Source organism: Pempheris klunzingeri, chromosome 5 (assembly GCF_042242105.1).
Source record: "Pempheris klunzingeri isolate RE-2024b chromosome 5, fPemKlu1.hap1, whole genome shotgun sequence".
Classification (NCBI taxonomy): domain Eukaryota; kingdom Metazoa; phylum Chordata; class Actinopteri; order Acropomatiformes; family Pempheridae; genus Pempheris; species Pempheris klunzingeri.
In genome coordinates this window covers 24,342,859-24,354,456 of record NC_092016.1, presented here as the reverse complement: position 1 = coordinate 24,354,456, position 11,598 = coordinate 24,342,859, and the positions used below count along the sequence as shown (strand labels likewise).

At 43.5% G+C, this 11,598-nt stretch overlaps 1 protein-coding gene across 1 annotated transcript; it reads right to left on the bottom strand.

Annotated features, from left to right (window-relative positions):
- Positions 1 to 2,014: 2,014 nt before the first annotated feature.
- Positions 2,015 to 10,305, bottom strand: pnp6 (purine nucleoside phosphorylase 6). The gene is made up of 6 exons (XM_070831278.1): positions 10,171 to 10,305; positions 7,518 to 7,681; positions 7,330 to 7,433; positions 4,954 to 5,129; positions 4,660 to 4,850; positions 2,015 to 4,475 (listed from the first exon to the last, which is right to left on the bottom strand). Exons 1-6 carry the CDS (start codon positions 10,203 to 10,205, stop codon positions 4,279 to 4,281), a joined length of 867 nt encoding a protein of 288 aa, XP_070687379.1. The 5' UTR covers positions 10,206 to 10,305; the 3' UTR covers positions 2,015 to 4,278.
- Between the last annotated feature and the right edge of the window lie 1,293 nt (positions 10,306 to 11,598).

The window sequence follows — 11,598 nt, the reverse complement described above, 5'->3', positions numbered from 1 at the left end:
TTTTTCATTAATGGCCAGTCTACTGTGAAGAGGGGCAGGCCGAGCCACACATCCTATTAGGGGAAAATGTACTCATATATATTTCTTCTACTCATTTACTGCAAGAGGTGATAATATTCAGGATGAAGTAATAAGGACTGTAATGAGCAGGAGGGCAAGTATCCCTGGAAGCATTTTCCTGATGTTTGATGAAATCTGCAAAGACAGCTTTTCACACATTAAGAATATTAATAACGTTTTTCTATTGACTCACACATGTTTTCGAAATCCCGTGAAGAGAACTGGGTGAGTTTTAAAAGATCTAGCCCATCACATTTCAGTTATCATAGCACAGCAATGTGACTAATCACACATGTGCACTTTTGGCCACAGTATAACATGTCAGAATGCCTGCAGTGGAAAGGGCCTATTGAGGCATCTTTGTCATTAAGGCTGTGTCAAAGCCTAGATCATCTTATTCAGCTCCATTCAATGAGCACACGTGAAGCTTGTGTTATTTGCACGGGCATGGTGGTACCAAACCTGGACATAAAGTGTAACAGTAAATATTAGAGTTGTTGGTAGCTGTTTCCGTGTGCCCCCAGCCTTTTTTGCAAAGCTAAGCTAAGTGGCTTTGGGCTACAACTCCATACTTTCCTAAGAGACGTCAGAGTGTTGTGTTCTCACTCTTGGAGAGAAAGTGAATATGCGTATTTCCCAAAATGTTGAGCCATTCCTTTTAGAGGTCATCGAGGTGGATGCTGTTGAAACCTGATGTTGTGCAAATAATAAGTGAGTGAATAAGTGGAGGTGTCCTGTTTTGTCATCATATCGCAGCTATGGTATCTGCACAGCTTATGCTGGGTCTTATGGGTTATAAATCAAGGTTACCCCAGTTGAAGCTGTGGGGAAATAATTAAGAGGATCCCTAAAAACCAAGTTGGCATCATCACGCCTATTCATGCATCGTTGAACTTGACCTGTCGTGTCTCCTCTGAGGTGGGGCAGTAATTTTCCAGATCCACCCGGTGCGCTGGTACAGTGCTGACAAGCTGCTGGCAGCCAACTCATTTTGGAGGAAGCGTGTGAAAGTCAGCAGAGACATCTCCTCACTCTTTTTTTTATGCTTGTAAAAGTCACATTCACTTACAGGAGCGCTGCTGCCCCATAGACTGTATGAGCTCAGGTACATGACAGTGCATGAGAACGACTTGTGTGTGTGTGTGTGTGTGTGTGTGTGTGTGTGTGTGTGTGTGTGTGTGTGTGTGTGTGTGTGACAGAGGAAAAGACTGTGTGTGTAATAGTGTTTAAGAGTGTAAACTCAGCAGAGCTGTCCCACTCTATTTCCTTAGCTTCTCTTTTCACCCTATAATAATCAATAGTGGGCTCTGGGCTCAGTTGGCAAGGTGACAATAGATAGATCAACATTACATTACAGATGAGGCCTGTCGCCAGCCTGCGGGGACTGCCGACTCAAACACACTTCATTCTCCCTCCTCATTCTCTTTACTCACTCTGTCTGTCTTTATCTGTGTGTCCTGCCTACCCATTCCCTCCATTCAAAGCAGAGAGCCTGCAATTTGCATCCCACATGCTTGTATTTGCAGACGTCTCACTCTTTGCTGTGAGGCTGAGCTGCGAGGCATCAGTGTGACTGTGTGTAAATGCAGTCCAGACCAGCGTAGGTGTTGTGTTTGTGTTGTCGGGCTGCCTGGCTCATTTGTATTAATATTTCAGCTCCACCGTGGGCCGCACCTCTGCATGCTGTATGCAGATGAATTATGTAAAGAAAGGAGCGAGGCACGGAACAGCCACTTCATCTCAATCTCATGACGTCTTCATCTGTACGAGGTGTGTTTAAAGTGAAGGATTGAGAGAGTGATGCTGAAGACGGAGAGACAGCGTTTCTCCTTGAAAACATCCATTCTGATTGATCCTGGGGCGTAACCACTCAGTACACACACACACACACACTCACACACACACACCCAAACGTGTGCACTCATCTATGACAGAAAATGTCAGCATCCAAATGTCATCTGCACATTTTTATTTCACAGCAGCAACATTTGCATGGAAATAAATATTTGCAAGTCAATAGAGAAATAGTGGGTTTACCTTGGAAGTGAATTAGTTTGTAACCTGAGACTCAGTTACAGTACATATGATTAAAACTGGGCACACAACACTCAGTCTAGTACATACAAACATGTGGAAGACCTCACAAACCTGAGAGCAGAAGACTAATTCAGAAACAAAATGCCCAGATTTGACATTTTGATGATGGCAGGCTTCATTCTGAGTGAAATTCCACCTCAAGACTCGATGTTAAGCCTGATACAAATGGTCTGAGAGGTGGACTGCTGATCAAGGATTTCTCTGGCATTTCCATCTCTAATGGATGAGGCTGTTAAGGGAACCTGGCAGGAGGGACCAGATCAGTGCGGCGAAGATTGAAAACTGCAGGTCCAGGTATTAGATCCCTCCCTGATATTACAGTGTTGTGGCCTCTTGGTGTACAAACAAAAAGGATCCCAATGCAATCCACATGAGAAAAACCCTCATACATCACTGCTGCTTGAGGAGGTCAGCCTTTGACTTTGGATATTTCTTTCAGATTGTATTGTGCTTTTTATAGTAATTCATTAGATATCTATATATAAATCCACCGATATTTGAGACCACTAAAACTAACACCTCAGGCTTTTTTCAGATACTGATTCAGTTAAAACTTTATTTACTTTTTTAAAGTAGAATTTCATGCATACTTCAAATATAAAAAACTCTGATTTGCTCACAGTGCAATGTAAATATACCCACTTTGATTTCTAGATAAATCAAATCAAATAATTTATTGTACATCGTTAATGACAAGCAATCACAAAATAAAGTTGGTCCCAATGACCCTGCTTGATAACAAGAATGACTGTTATATTCTCTCCTATTAACAGCTATCATTATGTGGATTAACTTTTAATTCCCTGCTGGAGAAGCTCTGCGCCAACATGTCAAGGCATACTAAAAGTGCACAGTGTCTCCTGAATGCATCCTAAGATAGTAGATGATGCGTTCATAGGACGGTGGCAGTTGAGTACATTGCTTTCGTTAAAGGCAAATGAGACATATAGCATCATGATAATAACTCTAGGAGCAGCAGGCTGGATTGACAGGTATAACCGTATATCTAAAGGTTCCATGTGTGCGTTACTTGTAGTTTAGCAGCCAGTAGCATTAACTCACCATAAAACTGATTCATTCAAACAAACAGGCTGAGCCATCAGAGAGGTCCCAGTGTTTTTGTAAGCTGCTACCACTACGGTCCTCACAGGAAGTACAGGGAGGACCCAAACCACCCACGCAGCGCTAATGTGGGATAGAATTACGTATCGTGGGGGTTGTACAACAGCCACCGCTGTATTGCTATTACTATTATTGATCCATGATCTGGGATATATGAGAACACGGTCATTTTAAATAAGGGAATGATATACTGTAAACACAAGTTATGATCCTAGCCATTGTAATACCCTGGATTTAGGTTCAACCACACAACAAGAGTCAGTGTTTCTCACATTTTAGACACACACACCACATTATTCATTGTAAAACAAAATGACAAAAAAAAAAGACAAATATTTTACTTTCACAACATCTCCTCGGGCTGGCTTTCAGATCTCATAAAGGAGCAACTTAGACACTTTTGGAGTGAGCTCCAGGGTGTGTCAGTGCACCGTGACTTCACCGCCGGGTGTGTTTACAGGTGCTTACTTAACCAAACCAACCACAGGCAGCAGTGATACTAGCCGTGGTCTGTTGGTGAAACACACTCGATGTTTAGTCAGCCTACTCCTGAAGTTTTGGTAAGCCCTTATTAATTATAGTACTTTTCCAAAAGATGTGGACAGTTCTAGTCAATAACAAAAACAACCAAATCAAAATGAATAAAGCCAATTCTTGCCTTCTATTAAAACTCTTTCCATTTCAAAAATATATATAAATATATATACTATAAGGACTTGATCCAGGCTAACATTTCCTAGTTTGTGAGAGCACTGAATCACCAACTACATATCTTCACTGTGCACATTCATCAAATGCTCTGAACATTTCCAGCTATCACACGTGACATTCTCAATAATTCTCTGCCTGGAACCTACCTCACTCACTCCCCCAGTTTACCCACACCAACATGACCAGCTCACCATCTGCACGCCCCTGATTAGTTATGATTATCTATGATTAACCAGCAATAATTAAATTGTGGTTGGATTTTTTTTTGTCAGCTGATTCCAGGCGATGCTAGATCTTGGTGATGAGGTGGCTGACGAGCCTCTGGATGTCCTGGGTTCGGTGCTTGGTGGTCCTCAGCACCTCCTCGTGGTTCGCCTTCTCCTCGCTGTCATAATCTGTCACGACCTTGTTGGTGATGAGGGACAGACCCAAGACCCGCAAGCCACAGTGACGAGCCACCACCACCTCTGGCACCGTGCTCATGCCTGGACAGAGAGAAGAAGGCTGTTTCAGGTGCATTGACATGACTTAACCATAAGTATTTACTAGTATTTATGACATCAGATCATGACATAAATGTCACGTTCACAGCTCCTGCTCTAGATGCACTGCAGAGAGGCTTTCCCACAACCGAAACCCGTTAAGTGAGCACGAGGGAGCCGGACTAACCCACGGCGTCAACGCCCAACGTCCGCAGGAGTCTGCTCTCTGCAATGGTCTCGTATGTCGGTCCAGCCAACATGCAGTAAACCCCTTCCTGCAGGAAGCTGTCGCAGCCCTGCTCCTCTGCCGCTTGCTTGGCCAGAGCCCTCAGCTCACGGTCATACGCATCCGACATGCAAGGGAAACGCACTCCAAACCTGCAGAGACATTAAATGAATGAATGGGATGTAGTAATACTCCACAGATGCTGCCATTGCGCACGTTCAAGTTCACAGTCCTGCCTTGGTGTTTGCGCTGTACCTGTCGTCATTGTGCCCACACAGCGGGCTCTGCCCTGCAAAGCCAGGCATGTTGATGTGATCCTTAATGAGCATGATGTCGCCCACGCTGTAGCTGCCATTGATTCCCCCCGCTGCGTTTGTCACAATCAAAGTTTCCACACCCAGCAGAAAGAAGACTCGCACCGGGTACGTCACCTGTAGCGACAAACATGCTCTACGTAAGAGACGGACGCTGTCGTTCCTTTATTGCTTTGATGTATACCAGATTATTACAAATGGGAGTTACAAGATGGGGAGCAACAGGGGAGAAAATGTATTGCAAGAGAAGCAAATATGTTAAAAAGGGAAAGCTTCTGCATGCACTGATGTCAGACTCCAGGATTTTTATGTCCTTGTTGAACTGTGCATGTCTGAAACAGTTGTGGCGCTGTACTAAAGTTTACCGGCAGCTGATGGCCTGTAATTGACTGTTTCACAGCAGTCACATTTGGAAATTGCTTTTCCTGCATCACATTTCTCCATAGCTTGAATTGCCTGCAAAAGTATTTTGCTAGTTTGTGCAGAAATGTTTTCAAGTACCTTGGTTTTCTTGATAAGGTCGGTGCTGTCATTTGCAGCATTGGCCTGTTTGACATAAGTTTTGCATATTATAACGGTGGACCGTGTTGTAAATTGACTTGTGGCCTCGTTAGGGTTGAAATGCATGAATAGCAAGCTATGCCTGTAATAGCAGAACTGTCAGTAGTTAAACTGTAATCGGCACTTGTTAATGATGTGTTGACTTTCTTGAATTATTTGCCAAAAGACCTTTGTGTGGCGACACATATTTGCCAGTGTGAAGCTAGTTTTCAGGTATTAATGATTATTCATGTCACCTGAAAGAGAAAAAATGTTCAAGTAAACAGACTTTAAAGAGACCAAGGTTAAGAGTGAATGCCAGCTAGCATCGCAGTGAGATGGTGCTATCCCCAGTGCCACGCCAATAATAAAAAAAACATTCTCGGCTCATCTGATCTTCTGCTCAGCTTAAAATTTTGTTCAGTTTGCCAAGAAAGGAACAGGAACCATAAAACAGAACAAAGTCCAGCGCATTTTCGCAGAAAAGCATATTTGTAATACATCTCTAGTTGGCTTTACTTCAGTTTATGGTGATTCAACTACAGGCATTTGATAGCGTATATTGCTGTGTAAAATCCTAAGTGGATAGGAGAGAGTCATAATGCATCTGGCTTTCTATTACTGTATGTATTAAACTGGATTTTATGATTCACTGGGGTCATATGGATCATTTTATGTGGAGATGGCACATCACAGCTGGTAATAAAATAAAAGCAGGATATGGTGTCTCCACAGGCCAAAGTCCCACATGGGCACTATGACCCACTGGCTGGTTTGCTTACTGTGATCATGATTCTGCACTCGATTGCCAGCTGACGTTGTGAGCTATAATGAAGTCTGTCATAATCACAAGAACGGACACCAAGTTTACACAGGTTGATATCGTAAAATCACAAAAGCTGTTGAGCCATTTAAAGTTACATTTACATTTTCAAAGCCAAAATATTGTATCTATCTGTCTCACAAGTAGTTTGATATGAGAACTAGTTGTGAATACTATATTCACAATTATCATTGAGCCAACGTTATTGTGGGAACTTAAAATAAAGAGACGTGGCACAAAATGAATCCTGTGTCTTATAAAGAGCCTCCCTCCGTGACAAGAATGACAACGCAAGTGTTTGCTCATGTCCGTGGTTTAAAGATTAGGACTACGCTGACAGAAGCTGTGAATGTTTTTCTCAAAGTGATCGACAAAGTCACAGTTTAAACTGTCAGCTTTGGTTCAGTTATCCCGTAGTATAGGATATCATTCACATCAGCAAGGTTTGGAAGTACAGCGGCAAGTTGGCTTGTGACAGAAACTGAGACAGAAAGCTGCTCACAAGGCAACTTAGAGTGGTGACAAATTGATATGTCTGCATCGCTGCACCATCCGGTGTTCACACGGATATCATTCAAACTTCATTTGAATGAATGAATGAATTAATGTCATTCCAGCATAACAAATAGCAACGCAGACTAAATGTAATTCTGAAATCAGACACATTATAATGTTTTTTAGCCCTGCTAGCAGCATGGCTTTATGGATGGAAGTGTCAGTCGGTCTGTTGGTCCAACAATTTGGTCCAGACTGAAATATGTCAACAACTACTGGATGGATTGCCATGAAATTTGGTGTTTATATCCAAAGATCTCTGGACTTTTTTGGCACCAGCAGCTCAACATTTTCACTTATCCTGTGAAATATCAGCAGATCTACTGAATGGGTTAGCCACAGACATTCATTATGTTTCCCAGATGAAGCATTTCATATACTTTACATACTGAAACTTACTATGTCCATGTTGTAGCCCTCGTAGAAGTGGAATCTCCCCTGCATGCAGACGCACTCACGGCCCTGCAGCTTCCCGAACACCAGCTGACCGGCATGGCCCTGCACTGCCCGACACAGATACAGCTGCTGTGAGCAGCTGCTAGCATGCGTATGTGCAGTGTCCTAACAATTATAAAAAGACATCTTACCAGTGCTGATGGGAAAATGTGGAATATCCTTATAGGGGAACGCAGTCTTGTCACTCAGCAGGTCAGCCAGACCCCCCAAGCCTGAACCGCAGATGATGGCCACTTTAGGACGCTGCTTTGTGCTGGCCAGCAGCCAGTCTGCTGTCTCCTTATACTTGTCATAACTGTATTTGAACGCAATGAAAAGAATATTGATTAATGGTGAATATTACTAAACCATAGCTCTGGCAGTGATAAATCAGCCGCATATCTCTATGATAATTATTGCCATAACCATCCTCATCATCATTATCATGAAGGAATAAACACCATAAATACTGATCAGCATCGTCTCGTGTTTGTGACAGGGAGTCATCGCTGTTTGTGGAGAGCGAACAGGAATATAAACTAAATCACAGCTGACGTGAGGGAAACTTACACCAGTGCTTTCACTTTCAACAGCAGCATGAGTAAGATAGACAGTGTGAAGGAGATGTGTGCGCCAAAGTACTGATTACATATTCTTGGGCGTGTTAAAGAGCAAAACGGGGCAATAAACGCATTGAAATAACCACAATAAACAATATATTGCATTGAGAAAGCTATGTGAAGGTATGTTAATGAAGAGCAAGCAGCCTCTCCCCACCACCAGAATGAATGCCTATTCTGCATTACACTAGTTTCAGCTGCTTGCTTTTCTGAAGAGGAACTGAAAAACAGGAAAAGTTAGTTCACTTCAGTTTGGGTTTCTGCGTTCTTTAAATGTTTGTGTGGATAAACATAACCACCACATACTGGAAAGTTCACCTGCAGCATGAGGACCAACCAACTCTCTGAGTATCACACCAAGCCTCGGTCATTGTCTTAGCAATATCATAACATCGTTGATGTTATATAGAGCCTATGGAAAGGAATGTTATGTAAAAATAAGAATAAATAATACATCTTACAAGGCACTTGGGCTTTTACTTCGCCACTGTAAATGTACCAGCCAAATCGTTATTCAGGGATACGGACTTGATTGGAAATGCTTCGAGGTACTACATTATACAAAGTCTGCAACAGCCTGTAATTCTGGTTATAAATGTGGTTGTAAAGCTTGTTAATGTTCCCTCTATGCCTCAAGCTTTGTTATTAAAACACAATGACAGCTCAGGCTGCAGCCTTAACCAGACCAATCTGCAGCCGGAGAGAGAGAGCCTGGTGATTTTGAGCCCGTTTTAGAGCTGCCAACTGCATCAGACTAACCTTGGCTGTTCAATCTTCCCACATTTCCCTTTTGTTTTTCCCGATATGATTAAGGCTGAAAAAAAAGAGCTGGGAAATCTTTTATTACAGTGGGTGTGTGTGTGTGTGATCAAAGCGATGAACCCTACAAGCGATCCATTTATTCTACGGCACAGACAACGGTGACACGGTTGTTGAATGGTTGTCATTAGCAGGTTGCACGAGTTGGCCTTCAAACACGACCACGCTCAGGCGGACATACAGGTGTCTGCGTTAGCTACAAGTGTTCTGTTCGTGTGTGTGATTCATGAACACATTCGCTGGATTGGTTCCAGCAGAAGGTGGCAGCAGGTCAGGCCATTTAACCTGCCAAAGCAATGAGTCATAAATCCAACAGAACCCAAAGATGGAGACATCAGTAGGGGAGTGTAATGGGTGTGCCGGGCATAAAAAAAAATGATGTGTCACTGAGTACAATGGATCAAATGTTGACTTCATAAATGACAACCATGATCACCCAAAAAGGTTTATCATGCTTTTCCTGCAGCCATTTGATGGACTAGACTGAACAAAGTGAAACTTTGTTACATAATATTCAAATGTATTGTGTGCAAAGGGAACAGTCCTGAAACTGTCATAACCAACACATACGAATATGGAAATATAGTAGTTATACTTCACGAGTTGTGCTTTTTTATAGTATATTATTAATCATTATCATTATTTTAAATGCCAAAAGCTATTTTGTGTCTTTCTTAGTCTGTCTTTCGGTGCTCATGCCTATTTGTTCATTTAAATATGTATTTATTTATGGATATGAGGAACCATATGTGGTTTTTCTGTTTCTACCGTTTCCTTTTCTTCGATAAAATGACGAACCCTGTATCAAACCGTGCTTGATGACCGTGCAGATCGGCCTTGTGAACGCGGCAGACAGAGCCGACCCTCTCTGCCTCTGGCGGACCGGCCAGCTGCGCCCGGAGCTGTCCGAGGTGCTGCCGGAGCGGCGCGGCGCGGAGGCTCCGGGCTGTCGGTGTGTCTGCGGCACATTTCCAGCAGGACACAGACACAGGCGAGGCTGACGGTCTGCGCTGCTGATCAGACGCGAGGCTCTCGGTGAACTACACATGCAAGACCGGTAGATTATACCCTGGAGCTCGCGATATATTTACGACCTACGGACCACCTGTAACGCGCTGACGTCAGAGTGCGAGGTGTCATCGGCCACTAATCCTCAGGATAAAGCGTTCAAGTGACTGTTACCTTGGCTTCAGCACACGAGCCTCAAACAGCCCACTGCAAGCCAAGATCAGGCCCCCAAACTTCACCGATAACGCAGGCGTCACGCAGAGCAGCCCACTGGGTACCCTTCACATCAGCGGGCTCCGGGCGCAACAACAGCGGTGAGGTGATCTCACGGAGCCTCCAGCAGCTTTCCCGGTCTTACCTGCTCTGGCTGGAGGAGGAGGACGTCGCTTCCATGACTGATGATGCTGAGCCGCTGTTTGTGCTGTGTCGGGCAGGCGCTTCCAGGGCTGAGTCCGCGGCGGTGAGGCGGATGGAGGAGCTTCTGCCGCGGCGGACGGAGCGGCGGAGATCATGCTGCGTGCTGACGTCACGGCGTACAGGGCGAAGGGGCGGGGCCTAGGCGGACCGCCGGGCCCTTTGAAAAAGAGCAAATCCAATTTTCCAGCAGGGTGGGCTGCTCACTGATCCGTTGTTCAGTGAGAGAGACAAGGCTGGGAACTTAGGGAGGAACGATGGCAATAATACGATTAACAACAAGTTTCTGATGAACTTTAATAAATAAAGACCAAAATGACCTCACGCCTCGAGTCACAGAGTTTGGTTCAACACACCTCAAATCCAGGAATCCCTGCATGGTATATATGCCAGACCTGAAAGATGTTGTATGAATAGTTTCTCCTCTCTCTCTCTCTCTCTCTGTCACACACACACACACCTGCTGCACAATTCAAAGAAGTGACTCATGGACTAAAAGGACAGAAAGAAAATGAAGAGAATGTACAAAAAGCTGTAGCTACATTTAGGCCTTTAAGTCAAGAGAACTTTAAATGTCTACCATAACCAGAGCTGTAGAGCAAAGCGTAGTCAAACTGGATTTGATTTTAACAACATTTTGAATTAACATGCTTAATTCAAATCCTTGTGAAGTGAATCTGTATGTCTGACAATCTGCTATATGCAAAACAAAGACATTGGCTATTTTACAGTATGAGCTGCCTCCAGTTTTTTAGACTCGGTATATTAAAATCTGTCGAGCTTTAGCTCAGCAAGAACTGAACACATGATAATGAATGTTTGAAAGAACGTTTGGAGCTGAATGTGACCAATGATAGCCTAGATAGCCAGAAAATTTGAATTTCCTTACTCTTTCGTTCACTTACAGTCAGCACTGGGACAAAATATATAAGAAGAGTGGATCAGATGTTTCAGTCACTGACAATGCACAAAAAGAAAAAAGAAAAAGACGTTTTCAAATGGGGGCCTCTGGGAAAATTATTCATCAGTGGTGATCGGGGTCAGAGTGTCGTTAATTGGAAAGAAAAGGATTAGAACCTCCTGTAAGACATCAGTCCAAGTATGGATGTCAAGAACACAGTCAGTCAAGACGGATAAATAGGTGGATTTGTGAAGTTGTAGATTAAATTAGAAATTCCTGCCCTGTCATCATGTTCACTGGGCTTTTAAATCCCCATTTTGCAGCCCCCCTTGTCCTTATAATGACCCTCTTAAGCACACACACACACACACACACACACACACACAGAGACACAATGCTCAACAGTGATTGGTTTTGTGCGTGTGCATGTGTGTAAAAGACAGTCAGAGTGGGACATGTGCAATTGATAAA